Source organism: Antennarius striatus, chromosome 21 (genome assembly GCF_040054535.1).
Source record: "Antennarius striatus isolate MH-2024 chromosome 21, ASM4005453v1, whole genome shotgun sequence".
Classification (NCBI taxonomy): Eukaryota; Metazoa; Chordata; class Actinopteri; order Lophiiformes; family Antennariidae; genus Antennarius; species Antennarius striatus.
This window is the reverse complement of record NC_090796.1, coordinates 739,027-766,884: the sequence shown is the minus strand read 5'-3', so window position 1 is coordinate 766,884 and position 27,858 is coordinate 739,027. Positions and strand designations below refer to the sequence as shown.

The 27,858-nt window shown below is 42.2% G+C and overlaps 1 protein-coding gene across 1 annotated transcript; it reads right to left on the bottom strand.

The window, feature by feature from the left end:
- Positions 1–1,099: 1,099 nt before the first annotated feature.
- On the bottom strand, positions 1,100–25,826 carry fmn2b (formin 2b). Its single transcript, XM_068306107.1, has 19 exons — positions 24,061–25,826; positions 22,727–22,965; positions 22,047–22,225; positions 21,305–21,455; positions 20,653–20,702; positions 18,676–19,550; positions 17,555–17,699; positions 17,136–17,223; positions 16,148–16,209; positions 15,158–15,249; positions 14,935–15,064; positions 13,271–13,417; positions 12,242–12,301; positions 11,989–12,109; positions 11,431–11,523; positions 6,316–6,367; positions 5,823–5,972; positions 3,984–4,065; positions 1,100–1,714 (listed from the first exon to the last, which is right to left on the bottom strand). Exons 1-19 carry the CDS (start codon positions 25,629–25,631, stop codon positions 1,688–1,690), a joined length of 4,314 nt encoding a protein of 1,437 aa, XP_068162208.1. The 5' UTR covers positions 25,632–25,826; the 3' UTR covers positions 1,100–1,687.
- Between the last annotated feature and the right edge of the window lie 2,032 nt (positions 25,827–27,858).

Sequence of the window (27,858 nt, the reverse complement as noted above, 5' to 3'; positions counted from 1 at the left end):
CATTTTATGATGGCGTGACAACAGTTGTGTGGTTGCAACTGACCAACCAATACATTTTGTTTTTTATGTATATTTATTGTGATTAAGTTATGCCCAGAAAAAATTGATAAACTTCAATTTTAAAATATAATTAACGGATAAAATAGTAACCATGTTTGACTGATGCAGTGTTCTTTTGTGTATGTATTTTGTGCGTGTCAGTATGTGTCCACCTAAGGTTATTGGGGCCCTGTTTGTTCCTACATTCCTACATCAGTCCGATAAAAAACATGTACACTAATTATTCGTGAATTAGATCTGACATCCAAGCCTGCAGAACAAGCCATCTGAACTGATTTATTTACTCTTGTTTTTGGGACTCACACCTGCATGAACGTGGTGTCTCATGCTTTTGTAGGATCGTTGCTTTAATATTATTTGTATGAACATGGAGTGTGCATAAGATCATTTGACGCATAGAAGAACAGGACGTTCAGCAACATTAGATTCTGCCCGTTTGTTACATATTTAAACAAAAAATTGAGTTTAGAAGATCTAGATAGGGTGGCACAGACTGTAGAGACGTGGTTTGTTTTATGTTACAGGGGGACATTTTTGCAGGTGACACTATTAATATTTCTCGTCAATTATTTTTATTTTCACTCACCTTCATTCCATCAAATATTTTTATACCATATCCAATAGATAACATGTTAAAATTAATTTATCAGTGCAGTATTATACCCATCCATACCCTTATTACTTTCATTGTTTATTTTTTTATTGTATTTATTTTATTCTCTATATCACGGACACCCTATTTCTCTCTCTCAAGGCAGATGACTGCCCACTATTAGTCTTTGGTTCTGGTTGAAGTTTCTACCTATTAGAGGGAAGTTTTTCCTTACCTCTATCTCCAAAGTGCTTGTCCATGTGGAACAAGTTGGACTAGATATTTCCCTGTAGGTTTTTCCCTGCTGTAGCTGGAACCTTGAGATAATATTTTGTTATGATCTGGTGCCATATAAATAACACTGAACTCAATTGTCACAAGGAAATACTTACATTATTATATACAGTAGACAAATGGATTTGAATGATTGAATTTAATATGTAGACTCGATGTTTCAACCTTGTCATTACCATGTATGACATGGGGGGGTGTCTGTTGTCTTTTTCAGTGTTGCTAGCTGGGACCTGGATTCAAACTCACATGCAATTCACAGGAAACATTGCACTGGTTGTAACACAGAACAATAGCCAGTGCATGCCTCCTTTAAGTAAAGACAGAAAAACATTTGATCCTGAATGCAGCATCACAATCTCTGAAGATGTACAACTGCATTAATACTCTTATTTGCTAATGCCAGCAGTACAGGAATACTGTTGTTCTCAACCTATCTGCCGCTCAGCGACACATTTGTTATTTTAGCGATGTTCTCACAGATGCTGCACAGACATTTCATTCTATTTCAGCAAATATATACTGTACATAATGTATGAACTGCAGCAGCATCCTTCAGTGGCCGTGTTGTTACTAGACAACTGACAGTGCAGCAAAACATGTTTCACTGTAAAAATAAATAGTCCATGGTAGGCTCAGATACATATAAACGTGTTCACATTTAAGTTGTCATCTCCTCTTCGTACTCTTTGACTCACTGCTGATACCCACAGTCAAGAAACCAGGCAATTCAGGTTGAACCAGTCAAATCTTCATGCCTAGTTTGGCTTTCTGTGGAAAGGACACAACACACAGCCTGAGTGCAGAACACTTCTTCAGGATATTGGTGTTAAAAGTGACATGAAGAATAGAGAACTTAAAAGACAGTTTTACATGATGTCTCACAATCATCACAGACGCCAGTGCATATAACCTTCACCAGTTTTGTTTTGTTTTTCTGACTGCATGACAGAAGTTCATTACTTTAGTATTACTGCTGAGGAAATAAGTTAAAAGTAGAGGAGTAAAGGTCTATTAGTGAGCTCTTTTGGAGTTTGTGTGACTTGTCTGTGTGCTGTCATGCTTTCACTTATCATGCCTGTCAAAGCTCATGAAAGGTCTCTTGTATCTACAGATGTACGAAGAATGGACCGACTCAAATTTAATTTGAAATGATTAAAAAAAAAAAAAAAACTTTAGATAAAAAAAATTGACTTAAGTCTTGCTTTCTTGAGTCTGTTATGACATGTATTTATGCAATGTTCTACTCTCTTTTCTATTACATGACATGTGTCAAACTCACGGCCCGGGGGCCAAATGTGACCCACCATATCATTTATTCTGGCCCGCAAAGGCATAAAAGGTCAGTGTCTAAAAATAAATAGATCAAAAGTGTGATTTGACCAAAACTACATTTCCCACAATTCAGTAGTTCAGCACTTTTTAACTCTGACTAAACATGAACAAAGTTAATGTCCTAACTTGTGTCTGATGTTATTTTTCTTTATTGATTGATAGTTTGATCCTTGATTGATGGAGTTCTGTGGGTTTAATAACCTGACAAATGAAAAGGATTTATGTTAGAACAGAGAAACAAACAAACATGTTTTTTCTGTCTAACTGTAATGTTTGGAACTAGAATCAGTCAGAAATTCAGTTATTTAACATTAAGGAGTAGTTACATTTAGTTACATTACACTGAGTTACATTTAGTTACATTTATTAGTTACATTAAGGAGTAGTTACATTTAGTTACATTACACTGAGTTACATTTAGTTACATTTATTAGTTACATTAAGGAGTAGTTACATTTAGTTACATTACACTGAGTTACATTTAGTTACATTTATTAGTTACATTAAGGAGTAGTTACATTTAGTTACATTACACTGAGTTACATTTAGTTACATTTATTAGTTACATTAAGGAGTAGTTACATTTAGTTACATTACACTGAGTTACATTTAGTTACATTTATTAGTTACATTAAGGAGTAGTTACATTTAGTTACATTTATTAGTTACATCTGGCCCTTTGATTACAGCCATTATGCTGAGGTGGCCCTCAGTGAAAATGAGTTTGACAATCCTGGATTACATCAATCAGTGACAGCTGGTTTATCATCAGCAGTTCATAAAGTTGAATAAAACAAAAGCACAATCTTGTGTTCAGTTTCCCTCCAAAAACCCCCTAAAGCCAGCAGCTGGAGCTGAACTCTCTTTATTTCTGTCCTACTTTATGCAGGAATGAATGTGAGATTCAACCATTGAAAACTTTCATTCACTCTGTGAAGATACAGTCAGACTAAATATTACTCAGTGTTTACTGGTAGTTTACTGAGACTAGAAGACATTTGAACTCTGACCCCCACCAACACCATTGGTATGACATAGTTTAGTTTAGTTTTTTTAATTTAATAACATGATTTTTCATTTCAATCTAAAAAGGCATATAAAACATCAAGTGAGGTGAAAACACATTTACATCATCGCTGGTTATTCCTGCTGGTCAGAGGGAACAAAAGTCTAAGACTACAAACAAGTATTGATAATATCTGTCATTGACCTTCTGATCGGTCTGTCACCACTCCCCCCCCCCCCCCGCCCTCTCAGCATTCACCATTTGTTTATTAATGAGGACTTTAACACAAACTCTACTAGAAAACACTGGATTCTTCATTTCTTTCGATCGATCGTCCTCACCCCCCTCACAGACCAATTCAGCTTGTAAAAATAGAATATTTTTGTTTTTCATTGGACGAGAGGAGGTCATGACCCGAGTGCATATTTAATGATCGGGAGCGTTCGGGTCACTTCAGCTATTTCCGTCGGCTTTTTCTCTCGCTAGCGAGAGATAGAGTTTGTTATCGCTCGGTGATTTTCGCGAGTCCAAAAAAGTTGTAAGTTACTTCGTACTTATTGTAAATTGTTAATCCAGGGATTCACCAGAAACTGTTAGAGATATCTTAACACTTCGTCAGTTGCATGTAACCAAGTAATTTACTTAAATATATTCTTTTAAGTTTCTTAATCAACAAAAACAAACATGAGGTCAACTTACGATGCCAGAAGCATGTTTGGGTTTGATGCTGTATGCAGCCTTTTCTTTGGCCTGTCGGAAACATTCCTCCGCTGCCTTTAACCTGCAGTTATAAGAGTAAATTACATGTTTTCTTTTGTTTTGAAACACATTTATTCACAAAAATTAAATTCACAAATGAATCACGCTCATACAAAAATAAAAGAAAAAGAAATTTGCACAACAAACTTCACGTTCAAAACTAAATAAAAATAGAGAAATAATATACAAACTAAACAAATACAATACAGAACATGACATCTTTGACACACCAGAAGTTCTTTAAGTTCGTGATTCTTTTTCCACATTTGTTTTAAAATTACCTGCGTACCTGCAGAACCTTTGACCTTTTTTTTCTGCTTAAATAAATTTCCATTTTTGCTTGGCCCAGAAGGAAACTTAACATCTGCCACTCCATTTTTTAAAATACACTTTTTCTGCATTTAAAACCAATTATGTAGACCTGTTTGTTAAAAAGAGAACAAACAATGGAAAGACTCTACCTTAATTTACAATTAAAATTCCTAAAGCTACCTACTACATTTTTTTGTTCTAACTGGTTCAGGAACGTTAATTCAAGATTGAAACGTAAAATGGAAACTTTATAACACTGTTCTGTTCGGAACAAACCGATTGGCAAAAAATTCTGGTTCAAAGTTCCAATTTTCACGGACCGCCGTTCTTTTGCTCGATAATTGTTAATGATGCCAGGACAGCTGTAGTCTGACAGTTATCATCCGCAGTGGTCTGATGTCAAACGCAGACATCAACAGACAAACAACTTAATTCATAAATTAATAATCATCAACTCTGTAAACAAAGTTTCATATTTTAGAACAGAAATTATTTTTAAAAAGAAATATTATTATTTATTAAAATAAAAAAACTTCAAATGACTACGCAGATGAGGTTTATTTTGAAATATAGCGACTCACAATCAGTGCATTCAAAGGAGACATCTTGATCATTTCTATTTATAAGGGTGAACAAGTCAATCAAATAATAATAATAATGAGAATTAGCAGGAGCTTTTTTCTCTGCAACGAATCGGTCCCATCTTGGGTTAAAGGGAGACAATGACACCTGAAGTGTGTTCAGACGTCCGCTCTACTCCAGTTGGGTTTTCTTTAGTCACTGCAGAAAATCCCACTTCAGAGACAGGAGGTTGGAAATGGAAGCAGGGATTAAGATACATTTAGGGCGATCTCAGGATAATCTGCCTTGACTTTAATCCAGAACACCGGAACAGTTTAATTTTTGGGGTAATGGCTGGTAACCTGTCACGTGACACCCTTACAATCATTCCACTCCATTCACCTGCTTTCTCCCCCACTCACCTGCAGCCACACCCCTAATCAGACTCCACCCTTCATGTTCTGAGCTCAGCGATTGGTTCTCGGCCAGATTGTTCAGTGTTCGCCCTGACCTCTGACCCTGTTTTTTGATTTCTGGACTCTGCCTTTTGCCTGCCCCTTGTTGGATCTGCCTGCCTGGTTTGGTTCCTCCTGTGCCTGACTCTGCCTGATTCTTGTACCCTACCTGTTTGCCTGTCTTTCCTCTGATTTGTCTGCCTGTTGGAGTGATTTATCCGGTTCCTGTACCCTGCCTATCAAATTAAACGTTTTGAGACTCGTGATCCGCCTCCTTGTCTGTCGTGCTTTTGGGTTCCCCACGCCAGTCTTGTTTGATTTGTGACAGAAAAAAATAAGCAAAAAAATCGAATGAAAATAGCAAAAAGGATGCCACACTCTCCTCAAATCTCCTCACACAGCCTTCCAGCATGCACCAAGAAAGGAAGAAAGAAGGAAAGAAAGAGTGTACCTCTCCTTGAGAATGGCTTTGTTCTCTTTCTTCCATTGCTCCTTGAAATCTGAGGAGAACTCGTGCCAAACGCAGAACAGGGTGTTGGGTGATACCTCCTTCTCTCCTGCCTTTGGCTTCACTGCGTAGAACAGTGTGAGTTCAAGGAACCTGACAAAACACAAACATTTATTCATGAATCCTTCCTTGTCACCCAAACATGAGTACTACAGAGACAAAACTGCATACTTAAGTTAAATCTGAAGGTCAGAATGCCTGCTTGTGTTACTGCCACACTACTGGTTATATTAGCATGTGTAAAACCTTTGTCACACATGTTCAAGTCTCCAACCGTCATCATCTGTATGATCAGGCTTGAGTCATCTATGAGTAATAATGTCACCAAAGAGGAGACAGGAGCATCATACGTTAAAAACAACAACACCCCCGTCTGTCCCATCCTCTGGTACTGATGGTGCTGACAGTGATGTAGTATAATGGAGAACATTCTTACAGTTGGTGTGTGCTGCTGAGTTGAAGTTCCAGGCTCTCCAGTTCACTTTTAGCTGAGGATGAAATGAGAACACAATACATGTCCATCAGAAGAAGAACCATGATATCATTGGCTTTGCTGTCAGTTACTGCTGATGACCTTTGATTTGATGCCAAACACATACACAGGACTTTAGTTCTATGGCTTGAGTGTTTGTCACTTACAGGCTGGGACATTATGTAAAATGTCATTAAATGGGCATGAGGAATCACTAAGGCTGAACACACCGAGTGACAAGACATTGATAGGTGACACGGGGCAGAGTAGACAACTGGGGCCAGATGGAAACCAATCTGGCTCTCACAGAGGAGGGACAATCCAGAGGAAAATTCAAACACCACAAGGAAAGGAAAGGCACAGCACAAGTCATGACAGGAAACAACCACATTCAAATTGGTAACTTTACTTTTTACTCTTAATATTTAAACATTTTAATACCTGGGACAAATGACCAACATCATTTTCCCTGTATTTAATATATAGGACAAGCATTTTGTATACTCATATGTCTGTGCTCTCATCTTCTATCAGGGTATGCCAAGGTGTATTTTTAACACCACATAGTCTCACTGAGTGAGTTCACAAATTCAAAGGCATAGTTCTTGCTTCCCCAGCTTTCTGGTACACTCACACACTTGTTGAACTGACAGCATTGATGCAGTCATTTTGATGTCAAGTAAAATATTGTCAGTGAGTACTTAAAGGGACAGTAAAGTTCATTTTAAGTGACATATACTGTATGTTATGTAAACGCGCTAGCCCGTCAATGGGATTTTCCATATCATGTTAGCATTGAGCTAACCCCAATTTGTTACTGTTGGACTGTGTGGAATTAATAACAACTCTAAAGAACCACAGGTCCTTGTCTTCCTGTCTTCTTGATGTTCTGTTGACACAACCGTCCACCTCACAGGTAACCATGATACTGTTGGTGTTAATCGCGTCTAGAATTTCATTGTTTCTTATGGCTGCCAAGCCATGTTGGTCCTCAGTGACGTGACCACTGAATGCGGAAGCTGCTGCGGCGCAGATTTTAAGCTTTTTTGACCAAACGGATGATGCTACACATATAAAATTTATTTTTTCTTCTATTTGTCAAAATGATGAACAACACATATGTCACTTAACATTAACTTTACTGTCCCTTTAAACTTGCTCGGGGTCAGATTTTGTTTTGTGTGACAGCTCGTTTCTCTTCTGTCGATGTTTTTGGTCGGTCTCTCCCGTAATAATGTACCAATCCCCTGTCCCGCTTTGCATCTTCATAAAATTCCAACAGTTTCCAAAAGACTTTTCTGCTGAATGTGAGATAGTCCAACTTTCATTCAGTCCACATTTTTCCCTCCAAAAACTCTCTTGCTACTTTGGCTTCACTGCATGTTTTGCGGAGTAGACCTTTCTCACTCGAAGAAATGTCACCCAGTTTCACCACTTCTTGTTCTATCAGCATACATTCCGACAGCCATTCCAACTTAAAAGAAAAGCAGTTCTTTTTTGCGTTGGACTGTTGAGTGGATGTGTCGCTGCCCATTCATTTAGCCAAGGTAGGGGTTAGCATTTGCATTTCTTAAGCCCGTCTCACTGTTGTTAGCTAGCTAACCTGCACCGCGCCTATAGAGAGGGCTGGTTGACCCCTGTTTAGGTTTTTGACACAGCATTGACAGTGTGCATGCAAGCAATGTCAATGCTATGACTGGCTGAGTAGCATAAGTGACCCTGATCGTATCATTGGTTGGACACCTGTCAGTGACAGACTTACTGAGTTATAATGCACAATGGTGCAGAAAACAATATTTTTGGTTTAATTATATTATGTCTAATATTAGATATTATTTAATATGTTTATATAGAATTTTATTTTATGCGCTGCATAGATTTTCTTGTGCGCTGAGATTTTGCGAACAGTACGCAATTGCACATGCGAGCAGCTTACAGGGAGGATTGCTTTTAAGTCCCTCCCTCTCCTCCCACACAGCAAATCAGATCACATTTCAGCTCTGTTGCTGCTTCTTACAGGCTGACACTGAAACATGACAGTCAGGTGTCTCGGACAATTCAGCTGTGATTCGGCTGGTGAGACTTGGCTCTGAACGACTGCTTTGGGTCTAGGACTTGATGTGTGTTGCACAACAATGACATAAACACAAAAATGGACATGATAATTTTTGGGTGGGTCATTTAAAAGGACCAACACATGAAAGGCACATGGCTTTGCATGAGTTTGTAAGGTGAATGAGGTCAGCTGGTAGATGTCTTCACACACATTCAACAAATGACTGGTCCAGTCTGAAGTCCCTACATGCTTCCAAATTCAATCAAGTTTTATTCATATAGCGCGTAATCATGGCAACAAACGTTTCAAAGCGCTTTAACAGAACATAAGCGACAGTGGCGGGGAAAAACTCATTGAGGAAGAAACTCCAGGCAGGACCCAGACTCTAGAGGGTGGTCATCCGCCTTGAACGGTTGGGTCGAAAATAAAAGGATGATAAGGACAGGGTAAGAAAAACAGAGAGAGTGGCAGATAAGCCAGATAGTCAGTGTCTCTAGGGTTATAGTTAGACGAGTGTCTTTAGGGTTGTAGTTAGACGAGTGTCTTTAGGGTTGTAGTTAGACGAGTGTCTTTAGGGTTATAGTTAGACGAGTGTCTTTAGGGTTATAGTTAGACGAGTGTCTCTAGGGTTATAGTTAGACGAGTGTCTTTAGGGTTATAGTTAGACGAGTGTCTCTAGGGTTATAGTTAGACGAGTGTCTCTAGGGTTATAGTTAGACGAGTGTCTTTAGGGTTGTAGTTAGACGAGTGTCTTTAGGGTTATAGTTAGACGAGTGTCTTTAGGGTTATAGTTAGACGAGTGTCTTTAGGGTTATAGTTAGACGAGTGTCTTTATGGTTACAGTTAGATGAGTGTCTCTAGGGTTATAGTTAGACGAGTGTCTCTAGGGTTATAGTTAGACGAGTGTCTCTAGGGTTATAGTTAGACGAGTGTCTCTAGGGTTATAGTTAGACGAGTGTCTCTAGGGTTATAGTTAGACAAGTGTCTCTAGGGTTATAGTTAGACGAGTGTCTCTAGGGTTATAGTTAGACGAGTGTCTCTAGGGTTATAGTTAGACGAGTGTCTCTAGGGTTATAGTTAGACGAGTGTCTTTAGGGTTGTAGTTAGACGAGTGTCTCTAGGGTTATAGTTAGACGAGTGTCTTTAGGGTTATAGTTAGACGAGTGTCTCTAGGGTTATAGTTAGACGAGTGTCTCTAGGGTTATAGTTAGACGAGTGTCTTTAGGGTTGTAGTTAGACGAGTGTCTCTAGGGTTATAGTTAGACGAGTGTCTTTAGGGTTATAGTTAGACGAGTGTCTCTAGGGTTATAGTTAGATGAGTGTCTCTAGGGTTATAGTTAGACGAGTGTCTTTAGGGTTGTAGTTAGACGAGTGTCTTTAGGGTTATAGTTAGACGAGTGTCTTTAGGGTTATAGTTAGACGAGTGTCTTTAGGGTTATAGTTAGACGAGTGTCTTTATGGTTACAGTTAGATGAGTGTCTCTAGGGTTACAGTTAGACGAGTGTCTCTAGGGTCATAGTTAGACGAGTGTCTCTAGGGTTATAGTTAGACGAGTGTCTCTAGGGTAACAGTTAGACGAGTGTCTTTAGGGTCATAGTTAGACGAGTGTCTTTAGGGTCATAGTTAGACGACTGTCTTTAGGGTTATAGTTAGACGAGTGTCTTTAGGGTTGTAGTTAGACGAGTGTCTCTAGGGTTATAGTTAGACGAGTGTCTTTAGGGTTGTAGTTAGACGAGTGTCTCTAGGGTTATAGTTAGACGAGTGTCTCTAGGGTTATAGTTAGATGAGTGTCTCTAGGGTTATAGTTAGACGAGTGTCTCTAGGGTTACAGTTAGACGAGTGTCTTTAGGGTTGTAGTTAGACGAGTGTCTTTAGGGTTATAGTTAGACGAGTGTCTTTAGGGTTATAGTTAGACGAGTGTCTCTAGGGTTATAGTTAGACGAGTGTCTTTAGGGTTATAGTTAGACGAGTGTCTGTAGGGTTATAGTTAGATGAGTGTCTCTAGGGTTATAGTTAGACGAGTGTCTTTAGGGTTACAGTTAGACGAGTGTCTTTAGGGTTATAGTTAGACGAGTGTCTCTAGGGTTATAGTTAGACGAGTGTCTTTAGGGTTATAGTTAGACGAGTGTCTCTAGGGTTATAGTTAGATGAGTGTCTCTAGGGTTATAGTTAGACGAGTGTCTCTAGGGTTACAGTTAGACGAGTGTCTTTAGGGTTGTAGTTAGACGAGTGTCTTTAGGGTTATAGTTAGACGAGTGTCTTTAGGGTTATAGTTAGACGAGTGTCTCTAGGGTTATAGTTAGACGAGTGTCTTTAGGGTTATAGTTAGACGAGTGTCTGTAGGGTTATAGTTAGATGAGTGTCTCTAGGGTTATAGTTAGACGAGTGTCTTTAGGGTTACAGTTAGACGAGTGTCTTTAGGGTTATAGTTAGACGAGTGTCTCTAGGGTTATAGTTAGACGAGTGTCTTTAGGGTTATAGTTAGACGAGTGTCTCTAGGGTTATAGTTAGACGAGTGTCTTTAGGGTTATAGTTAGACGAGTGTCTTTAGGGTTATAGTTAGACGAGTGTCTTTATGGTTATAGTTAGACGAGTGTCTCTAGGGTTATAGTTAGACGAGTGTCTCTAGGGTTATAGTTAGACGAGTGTCTTTAGGGTTATAGTTAGACGAGTGTCTTTATGGTTATAGTTAGACGAGTGTCTTTAGGGTTATAGTTAGACGAGTGTCTTTAGGGTTATAGTTAGACGAGTGTCTCTAGGGTTACAGTTAGACGAGTGTCTTTAGGGTTATAGTTAGACGAGTGTCTCTAGGGTTATAGTTAGACGAGTGTCTCTAGGGTTATAGTTAGACGAGTGTCTTTAGGGTTACAGTTAGACGAGTGTCTTTAGGGTTACAGTTAGACGAGTGTCTTTAGGGTTACAGTTAGATGGTTATAGTTAGATTCCACATGGTGCTGCCCTCCATGGATGTCATCTACACACTCCCCCCACTTCTCATGGGGTGATGGTCAGTGTTTTGTTACCTTCTGCTAGAAAGGTGTCCATCTTGTCTTTAAAAGGCTGTAGGTGTTCCTCGTCTGAAACCTTGCACACCTTTTCCACTTCTGACGTACATGCTGATTAAATAAGACATAAATTATAATCAAGAACATTTTGAATAAATAAAAACATTATTATTACAGTACAGTACAGTATTATTACAGACCTGGATGACTGAGAGTCTCTACGGATAAGTATCACAGCATGGATAACATATTCATCAATAGTGGATGGATAAGTTTATTCTCCTTGAGTTTGGTGTAAATAATAGATTTTATTTACAATATTGTAAAAATATTACAGCTTAAAGCCAGTTGAATCTTGATTCCCGGAGTTTGAAATCAGTCAGTCAATCAATCAAATTTTATTTGTATAGCCCAAATTCATCCATCTGTTTAGGGGATGATGCAGGTTTTTGGGGGGAAGCAACGCTTAAAGCTTAAAAAAAGACTCACCAGAAGCCACAAACTGACATTTCTGGCTGTGACATAAACTGTTGTCATGTTTGCATGCACCTTCTATCTGTAACACGCATGTGTTACCTCTCAGGTCCTTCCGGAGTCGAGTCAGATCTTTCTGAAAGTCTTCAAACTTCATCTGTGACGCCTGGAACAGGTCGTGAGGCTCAGGGAGGGGGTAGGCACACGTTTCTCTACCAGCATCCTGGTGACGGACAGACATACACACTCATTATGACAAACACAAAACATTCAGGCATGTCTGTTAGTGTTTCATGACCCCTGCAATCATTGCTGATAAAATAAAAGATTAAAGGATAATAAGTAAAAAGCCTACCTCATCAAAGTGTCTCAGATAATAAGCCACAATATAAGACAACAGACTTTTTATGGTGTCCTGCAAATGGAAAAAAAAACAATCATTACACTTTAAACTGATTCCTGTTTCCAGTATTAGTGTTTGTTTACTAGTTCAGTCCAGAGAATTCAGCCACAGCTTCATGGAAAACGTAAATTATTATCATTTTTAATTGGTCGTAACAAAGGCGGCACAGCGGTGCAGCGGGTAGCGCTGACGCCGCACAGCAAGGTGGTTCCTGGTTCAAGTCCCGCTCTGTGTGGAGTTAGCATGTTCTCCCCGTGTCTGGGGGGTTCTCTCCAGGTTCTCCGGCTTCCTCCCACCTCCAGAAACATGAACTTCAAGTGAATCAGTCAGCCCCAAACTGTCCATAAATGTGAATGTGTGTGTGTCTGTTTGTCTGTCTATATTTGCTCCGAGGGGCACTGGTGTTATGCCCGGAGTGTATCCTGTCTCATGCCCCCAGTCGGCTGGGATAGGCTCCGGCAGCCTGTGACCCAAAAAAGCTATTACTCTGAATGAGGAGCTCCAGCATTCTATTGAATGAATTATAGCTGAAAACATGCATTTTTTTACTCTAGGCATGTTACTGCTCTTTAAGGTTAAGAAGCGTTACTGTCATCATACATGGTTCAATGAAAGTGCAAGGTTAGAATGGAGGGTTGGTCCTGGTGATGGGGGAGACCAGAGTATCTGGATGAAACCCATTGAGACACGGAGAGAACACGCAAACTCTAAAAACAGAAAGGCCATGTTGGTGCCTGTAAGTGTTTCAATTTATATCTAGTGAAAAAAAGAATTTCCCCACAGAGGGAATAATAATGAAATTTTTCTTTATTTCTAAAACTCTCATCCCAATTTTGATGATTGTACATAAATATAGCATCAAATATAACTGCAAACTACAAATATGATTGTTGTTTCTCAGATACATGAAGTCTTGTCATCTTAAGAAACCAGAGCAGATGTCATTTTAATCTGTTTCAGCATCTATGTGTCTTTACTCACACTGCTCTTCACATCCTTCAGTTTGGGGAGGATGTCCAGAGTAAAGCCGTCAGCTTGACCCCGGGTTCGATTCCCACCATTCATGAAGTTACCAAAGGCCAGAATCAGTCCCAGAATCCGCTTCACTGTCTCGCTGTCCTGCAAGGTCTGCAGAGGAGAGAAGGAGAGGAGTGTGTAAATGTGTGTGAATCAGATGTGTGTGAATCAGATGTGTGTGAATCAGATGTGTGTGAATCAGATGTGTGTGAATCAGATGTGTGTGAATCAGATGTGTGTGAATCACATGTGTGAATCAGATGTGTGTGAATCAGATGTGTGTGAATCAGATGTGTGTGAATCAGATGTGTGTGAATCAGATGTGTGTGAATCAGATGTGTGTGAATCAGATGTGTGTGAATCAGATGTGTGTGAATCAGATGTGTGTGAATCACATGTGTGTGAATCACATGTGTGTGAATCACATGTGTGAATCAGATGTGTGTGAATCAGATGTGTGTGAATCACATGTGTGTGAATCAGATGTGTGTGAATCAGATGTGTGTGAATCAGATGTGTGTGAATCAGATGTGTGTGAATCAGGGACACAAGCTGCTGCTGAGGGAAACAGAACAGAATTGCTCTTTTTGAGAGAAGTCAGTTGAACCTGATGAAGCCTCGTGATGGGGGGTGATTGTTCCTGCTGCCAGTGTGAAAACATTGTTTTGATGGTTCAGTTATAGATCACACAGCATGCTAAGGCAGCCAAAGAAATAAAAATAGAATCACTGTAGCATGAAGGAAAAAGAGTCAATCAAGTTTTTAGAAATTCTTGAAATTCTCTGAAACTCTTCTTCTTCTTAGGGCTCTTACAATGTTTACCCCTGCTGTCATTTACAGCCCCAACTTCACTGCACAGCTGGTGTGATTCAGTGCTTTATACATAAAGTTGATTTGATTTGACTGTTGTTCTGGATGTTCTTAGAAACTGATCAAGAGTCACTGATCAAGTGTCGTATTCTTCTCGTCAGGGGATCAAATTACGAGAAGAAAATATTTACCGTAAACTAATCCGAATTCAAAGCAACTGTGTGAATTACGAGTGACAATAAACTATACGTACGTGTTCTAATGTGATTATATGTTTTTATTTGTATTTATTGTACAGTAACATGATATTATTATCTAGAGTAGCAATGATATTTAAATGTTGATCATAGATTTAATAAATAACTTCCAAACACTTCAGCTTACGAACAACCTCTCGGAACCCATTATGTTTGTATGTTGAGGACTACCTATATGAACCTGTATATTTGTATGAGAGTGGGAATTTTGCAGCGATATCATTTAAAATGCTACAGATCTTGCCATAGTTCACTTTGTGTTTATTGATTAAGCCTTTTTCAGCAATCAGAAATCAGTCTTACATTTTTCAATCGTTTTACTTGCCATGTACTTTGCAGGAGTTACCGGTAATTGTAAAGAATAGCGAAAGGAAGACAGAGACATTGGCCAACTCTCAAAATATTGGCTTCACTTAGTAAACCTTGATTGGGCCTTGTTCCGGACTCATATAATCCACCTGACACCTCGTCATTTCACAACAACAAAGACAAACCCTACAATCTCCACAGGCCTCTAGACAAAGAGCTTGATCTGTAGTTTTTCTGTAACGTGTGACTGACCTTGCAGAGCCTCTGCAGTGTGTCCAGTTTCCTGGTTATGGACGACATGCACTCACAGAAGCTGGACTGGAACAGGATGCAGAACACTCTGCCAGAGAAGTTTGGGATCAAGGAGAGCTGGTAGAGAAATCTGCAAAGCAAGAACCAGAAGCTGTCGTGTCTGTGTCTGGTTCAGTCTCTGCATCAGGGACTGGGTAATGTGTGTGACAGAGGGACAACTCACTGCTCAGGTTTGTCAAGGGGTTTGGGGTTCTCCTTGTCTTTTGAAGACTTCACATGCTTTTCTATCTTGTCCAGCTCCTCCTGCTGCGCCCTCTGGGGGGAGAGACAGAGGTGAGTGACTCCACCTGTTTTCATTCATTACAATAGTACAATAGTTCACATAATAGTACAATAGTACACATAGTAGTACAATAGTTCACATAATAGTACAATAGTACACATAGTAGTACAATAGTTCACAGCAAAGGCAGTCAAGCTTCACACTGATTTAGCAAGCAAGTCCCAATCCTTAGTTCTTCAGGAGAACGCTGACTGTTTCATGGACAAAGATACTTCAAACATAATTTCCTCTTTATGAGCATGAAGGAGCAAATAATTACTAACTTTTGGCATAAAGTTATACTCTAATATTTCTTTTAATCACTGCTGCAGTTACAAATGCTGATTACGTTCATTACCAGGTCAAATCACAGCAAACCTCCTTCCTAGAAACAAAACACACCACTTTACAATTTGTATGTAGAAGTTACACATTTTTCTATAATATGCTGTGTAAAACACAGTGACACTGCGGTTATTATGAAGCTTTTGAAGTGAAAGGTGAAAGGTGAAAGGTGAAACATCTCACAGTGTGTCCACAACGTTAGCACCATTGGTACTCTGAGACAATACAGTCTTGCGTCAACTGTGAGACCAAATCCACTTTTAGGCGTAGTGCTGAAGCTGATTTTACTGATACTGAAAAGAATCTCATCCTAAACAAACTAAATGTTTCTTTAGTTTGGTTTTCCTGGAGTCTGTTCCTGTAGTTCTGTTTTGTTCTGCCTGAGTGTCGTGATTAAATTATGGATAAAAGATTTACCTACGGTGTCCTGCATTTGGGTCCATACCCCAACCAGCGTGACAAAACCAACCAACCAAATACACACGCACACGCACACACTCACACACACACACACACACACACACACACAAAAACAGTGTTGCTCACATTTTCATACAGAGCCTGCAGCGTCTCCAGGTCAACGATTGTATTGTCCAGGTTCAGGATGGCTTAAAGATCAGAAGAGATCACAGGTCACAGCAGAAAACTCTCTAATCAACAAGAAGGTTCTTTAATCTTATTGATTAGGGAAAAGCAGAAGGTAGAAGAAGAGGATGAAAAACAAGAAGTACATCGGTCAGTAGAAAACCGGCATGAAATGGTTCTTTAAAGTCACAGCTCAGTCTGGTCATGGGTGATCACATCCTTCACACAGGGAAGACATTTAAATAGATTGATTCTTTTCCACAATGTTGAGAAACATGCAATAAAAAGAAAAACAACAACAGGAAACACATGATGGTTCCATCTCCCTCTCAATGTTCCTACAGAATAATTTGTTGGTAACTAGAATCCATTTAGTGGATTTTGGTATCAATCTTTTTCAGTACAGTATTAGTAATAATCTACTTTAATCATAGTTAAATCTAAATGTAATGTAGGTGACCAAACTGTGTGCGTCAGTGACTGATTGTCGTTCTTGTGGTTCTGTGAAGCGCTGGCGCAGCATCTGGAGCGTCCCCCCCCCTCAGACCCATAAGCCCACTGGGATAGCAACCCCTGTGACCCGCGTAAGAGGACAAAGCGGTTCAGACAATGAGTGAATAATTCAACTCATTTACAGCGTCTCAGCGTCACTAGTGAGTCATCGTAAACAGAGATTCTTTTGACTTGAATTTAAATTCAACGTTGAATTTGTCCAATCACCAGCTGAGCCGACTTGAGATGCCTGGTCATGATTATAAACCAGTGATCTGATGAACGTCGGGCTTAAAACAAGCAAATAGCATTTCTTCATAGTTTATGTTGAAGACATTGTGTGGTAAATTCTTTGCACCTTCATCACTACTCCTCCTCTCTTGTGTACCAAAGACATGAGCATGACTGTAACACTCTGTGTAAGCCATCAATAATATTTAGTGAACAGTATTCTCACCGTGGTTGATGTCCTTCATGTCCAGGTGTAGGGATGACATGAGTATTCCTACTGCTTGAGAACGCTTGTTGTTTAAAAGCTTCACAACCTACAAAACACACAAACGAGACGTCAGAAAAACTGGGCATGAAAATCACATCAGTGTTGGTCAGAGGACATCAGTGCTGTGGGGGGTAGAGGCACGAATGTCAGGACTAACAACCCTTTGCTTTGTCACTGAAGGCTGTTGTGTTGTTTTAATTGGTTTAACTGCACTGAAAAATTGTGTTTAGGCTCCCAGAATAACTTGTTTACGACAATAACAGCACAAGATTTAAAGTTTAAGATTTAAGAAAGGAGAAAAACACTGGATCAGAAATTTAAGTCTGGTTACTGCTGTCCTCACAGTTGTGACAATAGTGATAAATAAACAGGTTTACCTGTTTGGTCTTGGACTTGGTGATGGTGTCAGACAGCGGCTGCTTTTTTTCCTTCACAGCAGACTTGGAGAACAAATCTACAAACTCCTCAAAATCTATATCAGGTTCCTCAATGTTCTCCCAAACCGACGAAGAAGGAAGCTCCCTGACAATCACAAAAACACAGTCAAGTATCAGGATTTAAAAATGGTCATATTTTACTGTCATCAAAATATGAAAGTTTAAAACATTCAACACCGAGTCAACATGACAGAAAGAGGTACGAGGTTTGACTCTCATGTCTCCTGTGATACAAGCAAACAGTTTAACGCATGTGAACGTAAAGACATCACCTGAAAAAAAGAAGTACTCGTACTCCTTTTTCTATCACATTCAGCTTTCACTCTGTACAAAAATAATTCATTTGTTTTCTCATAGCTGGATATTTATAAGTTCTGATGCATTTCCCTCTCTGATCAGGCTGTTCCATTATAGACAAGAATACAATATTTCTCTAATTTATGTTTTAATATAAAGAATTAATCCCACAGCCCTTTATGTTTACACCCTATCCTATCTATTAAAGACAAAACGCCCCAAAAATCACTTAAAAAGGTGCTAACACAATAATAATAGCACTTCAGTCTGCTCACATGTGGAAGACTGTTAGAAATCAGAAGGCCAACAACCCCCCAGGCTGCACGTGAACATGAACACGGTTGGGTGAATGTTACTGGACCTAAACCGGTGCTGTGGATCACGTGTCTCACTGCTACACAGCAGCTACTGATCAACAACATAGGACATCATTTGTTTCCTGGATGAAATGATTTCAGGAGTTTGGGCTCCTTTGACCTCGACCCCTGTGGGGTTGACCCCCAGGCAGCACACGTATGAAGCACACTACATACATGACCCGCTACAGGTTCAGTCACCACTCATGGTGTGTATTTGTCTCAACAGTTGCTTATTGATCAGGGAGTTGATCGATATATTTTAACTCCTCGGTGCCCATGATCCTGTTACATAAACAAAGGGGGCTGGAGGCAGGGTACACTCTGGGCACAACGCCAGTGCTCTTTTAACCCCCCCCCCCCACATGTAAACAGAACATGTAAGTGAAACAAAGCGGGTCCGGTTACTTTTTGGTGTGCAGCTGGATCCTGGTCCAGTAGAGGGGCTTCATGGGTCTTGGGGGCTCCACCACAGCCTTCCTGGGGGGTTTCTCTTGGGTCAGACTGAGAGCATAGAACCCCAGTGGTAGAGGGGGGGGCAGGGAGCCAAGGGGCCCCGGAGGAGCCGGGGGAACACACACTGCTCCTGGTGGAGGAGGAGCTCCACCTGGTGGTGGGAGTGGTGGGGGAGGAGGTGGAGCAATAGTGCCAGGGGGGGCAGGAGGAGGGGGTGGGGGTGGAGCGAGAACGCTGGTCAGTGGAGGTGGGGGAGGGGGAGGAGGAGCGATGCCACCGGGGAGTGGAGGGGGAGGAGGAGGAGGAGGAGGAGGAGGAGGAGGAGGAGCTGATGAACCAAGGGCTAATGGAGGTGGAGGTGGGGGGGCCGGCACTGAGCTTCCAGGTAATGGTGGTGGAGGGGGGGGTGCTCCAGTCTGTTCCTGTGAGGTATGACCAGGAACTGGGGGGGGTGGAGGTGGGGGTGGGGGCGTGGGGGGCTGCAGCTGACAGGAGCACTGCCTCGGGGGGGGCTGCAGGAAGCCGTTCACCTGGGGGGGCTCACCACAAGGCACTCTGAAGAGGAAGCTGTCCTCCATGGGGGAGGTCTGCACAGACTTGGCCTCCAGAGGTGGAGGTGTTTCTGTGGGGGGGTGGGCATCATGCACCTCCTCCAGCAGGTCCTCCTGGCCCCCACAGTCTCTGTCAGGGGGGTCCCTGTCCAGCAGGGGGGGCTGTCGCTCCAGCTCAGCGATCTTAGTTCTGAGGTCCTCTATGGTTTGTTCCAGCTGCTGGATGACATTCACGTGTTTCTCCTTCAGTTTGGTGGGGGGACACACAGACTCCACCTGCAGGGGGGGTGAGATTTAAGGCTTTTCTAGACTCACAGTGGTTTCATCATTCATTTACACCCACAGCTGTCCTGAAACAGACTGATGGAAACGTGACAGCCAATCAGCACCAACGGCCTGTGATCAGCGATCAATCCCACAGCAGTGTGACGCGTCGTGGACACAAAGACGTCTGGAGGAGCGGGATTCCAACCAACAACCATCCAGTCTTTGCACAACCTTCTCCACAGCCTCAGTCCCTGCTGTCCTCAAGAAGAAACTTCACATTTGAATGAGAAGCGTCAGACATATTGTTTTGTGTATTCTGCTATATTTCTGAAATCTATTTGTGTTTTCTTGTGAAAGAAAATTCATTTTATCTGAGAATTCATTATATTTGAAGAAAAGTACAAATTTCATAAAGTATTGTCTAATTAGATTAATTAACTATGTATTATCTTATAGTGGTTTGTCTTTCCAAATAGTTCACATTTGTTGCAAATTACCAACTAGTATAAAGTTATTATCCTCATGTTGTACTTGATATGATAAGCATACATTTTAAATGAATGCTGGGATCAAAGTGAGAGCCCCGGCGTAGCGGGGGGGTCCTTCCCCCTACATTCCAGTCTAAAATGTAGATTCTTCCACATTTGTGCTCAGTGTATTTCATAGTATTGTAAAATGTACTGCGTTACATTTTCACTGTAAAGAACTGAAGTGTCGTGGACCAGACCAAGAAATGTTCACTGACTAACGTCAAACGTGGGCGGCGCTTGTTTTTGACTGGTCCAATCTGGATAGTGAGGGAACAGACCATGATATATTACTGCTAGAACATACAAGAGTCATTTCAGCTGAGAACCAGGAAAGAATTGTTATTAATGTTTGAAAGCATCTCATCCGAGTTCGACCCGACAACAACAGCCTGGATCATCCTGATGGACTGTGTGTGTGTGTGTGTGTGTGTGTGTGTGTGTGTGTGTGTGTGTGTGTGTGTGTGTGTGTGTGTGTGTGTGTGTGTGTGTGTGTGTGTGTGTGTGTGTGTGTGTGTGTGTGTGTGTGTGTAACCTGCTCCTGCAGACACTTTGGCTCACGGTTCGCGGTGGAAACGACTGACCTGCTGGTTCTCCCTCTGCTGTTGCTTCACACCCAGGACGGCTGCGTGTTCTGGACAGACAGGAGCAGGTTAGCGTGTGTTGTGTGTGACACACACACCTCACATGTTTCACAGTATCCTGTAGCATCTTGCTTTATCTTGTTCAAAATACATTAGACTCTGTTATTGTGATGTTTTCTGGAACAGGCCTGCAGTGAAACATCACTCCACCCCCCATGTAGGCTGACAAACTCACCTGGGGCCACACCTGTCACCTGCTCCCAGTCAACACAAATATACAGGCCAAATTTCACAGAAATTATTACTCACCAGGATCCTCTTCAGTTCCAAATCATGAAGATGAAGAAAGTCCATTCAGACAAAGACAGAAAAAGGACAGTTAGCAGCGCTGCTGTCCTTACAGTGGATGGAGAGAAGTTCTGAGCTATAAAGTAACAACTAAAGTGTTCTCTTCTGTTAGTCAAAGCTTTTAACCTTCACTTAGTTTAACTTTTTTGTAAGTTTAATAAATGTTTTAGCTGAAGTTATTTTCTTTGTGTCACAGTATCTGTTTGTCCCAGGAAAGAACGTGATTATCCACAAAGAACAGTTACTGAGCTGCGTGTCCTTTCCCTCCTGTCATCTATACCAGTAGAGGGAGTGTGGTTCCTACCTGCCTCTGTGGATTTGAGTCCATTATTATTGTCTGTGTCGAGCCGGGCTGGGGGCCAGGGGCCCTTCAGCTGTCCTGGTAGTTTCCCATCCAGAGGATCCAGGCAGTGAGTCGGCTGACTGACCGCTGCCCAGGTATAAAGCTGGTCGTGCTGGGAAAATAAATTACACTCATTTCAGAAGTCTGTAAGGCAAACTGTAGGACGTATGTGCATCTTTGTGCAGGTACAGAACAAAACCTGGATTACCAACAACTTTGAAACTATGTAAAGTCAACAAATATCTCATTGCATGATAAAGTGGACTAAGTTGTATTTGTACTGCCATGTTTCTAGAGGCTTGTCCTGGAGAGATAATTTAAACATTTTAATTTACTTATTAAAAACTTACAAAGCCACAACCACAGATGCTGGTTTACCTATTTGCAGATGTGCAAAAAAATTTTGACAGACTTCATGAATAGTAAACAAAAAATTGTGAATTTACTTTAAAAATATATACAAATAATATGTAAGGAACAAATGTTTATGTGAATTTGACTACATACATCAGACTACATACATCAGACTACATACATCAGACTACATACATCAAACTACATACATCAGACTACATACATCAGACTACATACACCAGACTACATACATCAGACTACATACATCAGACTACATACATCAGACTACATACATCAGACTACATACATCAGACTACATACATCAGACTACATACATCAGACTACATACATCAAACTTAGCAGACGCTGTGGAGGGGATCTGGCCGGTGCTGCCCCCTAGCGGCTCCCTGAAGCAGTCCGTGAAAGGCAGCAGGAGGCCCATGGCCAGGATCCTGGAGCAGAGCCTCTCAGCCTCCTCTGGCTCCTCATGCTGCTGCTGCAGGAACAACTTCTCCAGGAGGGTCCGACCTGGACAGACAGAGATGGAAACAACACGTGCACCACGTGAGAAGGGGAGTCCTCAGGAACCACGAGGACTTCATGAATGTAAAACCGATTTACGCTGACGATGGTCAGCATCAGTAACTAACAACAGATTTAAGATCTGCCCTCACAGAGAATCTGGTTTCTGAACTGAACTGGTTTTGATTTGCACTCTCCACCCGCCCACTCAGAGCACAACCTGTATAAATGTTCTAGTTAAAAAACCCAGTCACCTGAACAACACCTGTCCATACGGTGATATTTTTAACTGATCAATCCATCAATCCTTTGAAAAGCTCACGAACGATAATAAGAATAAAATGTGATGGTGAGCTGCATTAAAACAAGCTCAATCCACCAAAGTAAAACTACATTCATTTAGTGTGAATAAAGCAATTTAAGACTAATTATCAATTAATTAACTTAATTAACAGTTAATTAATAATTAAGATGGAAATCAGGAAAATAAAAGTCTTTTCTGCCAACCTGTGAAGACGTCCTGGAAGCCACAGGAGGAGACCTGTCCACAGGAGGACCTCCTGGTGGCACAGAGGGGCTGGCTGCCCCCCCTGTACCCCATCAGGTAATCTCCAGAACCTCCTGATCCTCCATCCTCTCTGGTCCTCATCCTCCTCTCCAGCTCCTCTGTCCAGTCGGCTGAACGGCTCAGCGGTCCAGCGAGGCTTCGTGAGCGCGGCCTTCGGCCGTGGTCCTCCACCAGCATCCTGTCAGCACACACCATGATCAGAGCTTCATTCTAAGGAGAACGCTCAAACAAATTAAAGTTCTGAAGGACCACTGCATGGATGAGGACCTGGTCAGAATGCTTTACCCAGGATATATACGAACAAAAACATCATGAATGAAAAAATATAATCTCCTGCAGGATCAATAAAGTGCATTTCTTCTTATTTTTCTTCAGGTTGTCATAGCTTTACCCTCATTCTCATATCAATACTCAGAGTTCATCTCCAGGCATCAAACACACATGAAGACATGAAGCGGTTCTGATTGTTAGCCGACCAAAGCAGAGAGGCTGTTTCGAACACCTGACTCACTTGACTTACTGGTGATACCGTCTCTGGTGGAAACTACCAGAAGGAGTAGAAACACATACAAAAGTAGTTTACAACCTGTTCTTGAGCCAGAAAAGAGCCAGAAGAACGATCCACACTGCTCATCACAGAGCTCACACAGATCAATTATTCATTAAATCTAAACGACTGAAAATACATGACATCATCAGCTATAAAACTGCTCAACTTATGTATAAAGCAGCCAATACTTGTTTACCACAAAATATATGAGCACAAATTCAGATTGATGAATCCAGCTACCAGCTGAGAGGAAGAAGCAGGAACTAGACTGAAAACATCTTCATGATCTTTTACTGGTGTCAAACTCTGGAACAAACTGGACAACGGAGGTAGGAGTCTGGGAACTCTACCTGCATTGAAACAAGATTTTAGTGGGGTTCCAGTTGTGACATAAATGATGGTTCATATCTCAGATTGTTATTAGCGCTTATTAAACGACATGTGAAACACATCTCAGGGAAACGTGACGTTTAATGTATGAAGTCTTCTACCGTCAGCCCTTCATTTTTACGTTCAACAACACGTCTGGAAAGAAATGAGCTGAATGACATGTTTAAATCTGAGTCACGTTGTGTCAACTTTTCCGTCAAAAAAAACGAGAACATGATCATCACCATGACAACCATTCACGATGGAGGAGCGTTACGAGTCAAACCCGACCGACATCTGCCTACAAAGAACACTCAGCTTGTGGAACATGGAACACGACCACACCACAGATACCTGTGGGGGTGACACTGGGCTCGGCGCCGGGAGCGGGGGCTGTGGGAGGGGGACAGGGCCGGGGACTGTCCCGGGGAGCTGAGCTGTCTGGTGGTCGTCTTGATGTAGGAGGGGAAGATGGGGGGGTAGGGTTTCACCACGGGGCTCGAAGGTGAGTGGGTGGGCCTGAGGAGGCGTCTGGTGGTGGGGCTGTCCTGGGGGGGCAGAGGGGTGAAACACACGCTGCTCCTCCTGCAGGGGTCACTGAAGGGACAGACGCCGGTGCCGACGGGGGCTGATCCAGCGCTCAGGTCGTCCTCCAGGGACTCTGCACTGGTACCCAAACGCCCCCGACACAAACCCCCTTCAGACCCAGTACCTGAGAGCTGCGCGGGGGGGTCGGGTCTGGTTCTGCAGCTTTGATCATTTGGATCGATCAGATCCACGTCGGCCTCTCTCTCGACCCCCCCTTCGCTCCCGTCCTGCGAGGTTTCCCCGGTACTTTCAAACGTGAGCTCAGGGAGGCTGTTGCCACTGGTTGCCACGGTGACCGGGCTTACCGCTGCCCCCCCAGTAGTAGCCATGGTGATGGCGATGTGAGGGGGCCGCTGCAGCAGAGCATGCTGGTCCATTGTGCCCGTGGCAACACAAAGAGTGGTTTCTCTGTCCGTCTCCCTCTGCCCCCCCATCCCTTCTGATTCAGGATCCTCCTCCACCCCCCCCTTCTCGTCCTTCTCCATCCCGTCTGTGCTGAAGGGGATGTTTAGCGTCGCCGGGTGGGACACGTGTCTGACGGGGGCACAGAGACTTCCTGTCTCCAGGAAGGACAGGGCGTCAGACCCCAGCTCCAGCTCCGGGGTCAGGTCCAGCACCTCAGGGGGGGTCAACTTAACACCTCCGTTACTCTGTTTGGTCCTCTCTCCTGACCCCCAGCTCAAATGGTCCCCTCCCCCTGTCTGAGGTTCCACCACGGAGCTGACCCCCCCGTGTTGGTGCTGCAGCCTGATGGCCAGCTGGATGTCTGCGAGCAGATCCTCGTGGTCTGCAGCGGAGTGGAAGCTGTAGATGTCCGTGTCCGAGCCGGAGCTGCCCCCCTTCTGCCCCCCGTCCTCCGTGGGGGGTGTCGCCGCTGTCAGCGTCTTCTCCTGCGTCTGTCCCCCCCGGTTCCCATCCCGTGTCTCCTTTCCCTTCTCGGGGAAAGCCGCCTCGGTGTCTGACTGTCCCACCTCATCTGCAGACCTGTCCGGTGTTTTGGCGCCGTCCTGCTGGTCCTGAGACAGAACGTCCTCCCTGGAGCCGCTGACGGAGGAGCACGCGTCTCCTCTCTCCTTCAGGTTACACTTTCTCTTCCGGATGGAGAAAACAGAAGACTTGGCTTCACATTTGTTTTTCTTCTTCCCTAAGCCGGTGCCATGCACCCCCCCCCCTCCGCCTCCACCGCTGTTTGCCCCTTTACCTCCATGTTTACCAAGTTTCCTGGCTCCTTTTTTAGCCGCGTCCCCCCCTGCCTCCTTCCATCCTTCGTCCAGTGAGGGGTAGCTTCCATTCCCCGACGCTGCAGCCTTCTTCTGCTTCGCCTCCTGGTTTCCCATGTCTGGAGAGAATCCGATGGCTTCCTGCCTCTCAGATCATGTCTGGAGCGTTCCTCCTGCCTCGGGGGGCTTTCAGATGCCTCTATCTGAGGGGGGGAGGATCGCTGTGGAATTATCTGTGGATGAACGTCTGCTGGAGAAGAAGAAAAGGTGTCTGCAGAGCTATTTTTTGATTTCAGTTCCAGTGTGCGATCGTCTTCCTCGTTGTTTTCCGGTGACGAAGGCTGTCGTAGAAGGGATGCTGATGCTCAGGCATGGGAGGAGGGATACAGCTCTCTGCCCCCTCCCCTTTTGCTCATACCCTCCCCCCTCCTCAGCCTCTTCTCCATCTGCTGAAAGGCGTGACGCAAGCGCTGATTCTCAGTGGAGACCTGACTGGGAGAACTGGGATGTAACTGGGATGGAGAGACAAAGCCGGGGTTGTTGGCAGAAGTCATGAGAAGCCCAGAAGGGAATAAAGATACTGGGCCAGAAATACAATGATGTACTGACTACATTACCCATAATGCTCAGTGTGGGCTTGGTTTCAATGAATGGATTTCTTTGTCAGGGGTGGATACTGTTCCTCCACAGCTCAAGCTGGTCTTCAGTATCAGTTAAAATGTGAGTTAGTGTAAATCTTCATCCTGTTAACTGTCTGAGGTGTGAAGGCACATTTGATTTTAACGTCTTCATTTCACATAATATTATTATCCTGCAAGAACTACATATCAAGATGAATGATTTGCCCCAAATCCCTCCTGAGAACACAACATTATTCACGCTGGTTGATTATTTTACTTCCCCAAATAGGTTTACTGAAGCATTACGGTGACAGGAGAAAGGGAATACTTGAATAAAATAGTAAAAGTCTAAACTGACATTAATATTGTTTTTTTACTAGGATTTTTGTCAATTTACCTTCACACAATGCTGGAAATATGCATTTGCATGATGATATCAAATGTCATGATTTGTGTACACGCCTACATGTCAGGAGGGTTTAGCCTTATGCTAACGGTGTGTGAACCAAAACATTAACCCTCCATAGATTCACATTTCAGGTGCCATGGTAACATGCAGAGTTCATTTCACCACCAGAAAGTAGTGCATCCCTGGGATGCGCTTCAAAAAAAAAAGTGTATATCCCATCATGACGGTTATGCATCACAAAAGTAATAACAAAGTAAAACGATATATTCGTTTTATCAAAATGTTGAAGCCTGGTAGTCATTCTTAACGTTTCAGAAATTTTTAAAAGATGTAATAGTTTTTTTCACTTTTGCTTTTCACTCAATAGTTTTCTTTGCCTTTAATTCATATATTCTGCTGTGGACACTGAACCCAGCTGACAGAACCTTCTCCACACACACTTTTTGAAATTTGTGTGTGGAGAAATTTTTGACTATTTTCATATTTCATTATTTTTCTTTGGTGCTGACATTTAGCCGTGCCTCACCCATGGAAACAATCTTGTCCATTGCGGTACAAATGATTGGAATTTTGCTGGTTTTCGCCTGGCTTCTTGTGTCTTTATCCGTACTGTCCACAGTAATATCTGTTTCATTAACTTTTTATTGCTTTTTATTCAAGAAAGCACTCATTGTCACTTTTTAAATTTCAACTTATAGTGCACAAGTGAATCATCTATGACATGAAGCCAAAGCTCGTGATTTTTTTGCTCACATTAATGTTGGATCTGTGAGACACAGCTAACTGCCCACACTGTAAATTAAACCCATCAACTCATGAGGGCCAGTCTAGATATTGATTTATTGTCATATGTCAATGAGAGAAAGGAAAAGTTAGTCAATAAAGGGGTAGAAGTTTTTTGTATGAGTTTGCTTCCGTCTCGGTCATTTTTGTTATATTGTTTAATGCAGTGTTTTTCAACCTTTTTTGAACCGAGGCACATTCCTTTCACTGAAAAAATCCCGCGGCACACCACCAGCTGAAAATGTGAAAAAGCTTATAAAATAAGCTTTTTTTTATAAGCCTTATATTATAACGTCTTGAATAGGAATCAAATAAACACAAAGAAAAAAAGTATTTCATGATCTTTCATATTTATACTCACTCAGTGTGAAACCTGGGCCTGTTTGGATGAACTCAGCTGGTGTCCTGGCAGGAATCGATAAGACACACACCGAGCTCTTCCTCCACAGCTCAGGCTGTCTGTTTTTACTTTTTACAGCAGTCAGGCTTGAAAAGCTCACCTCACACAGGTATGTTGTGGAAAATGGGGGCA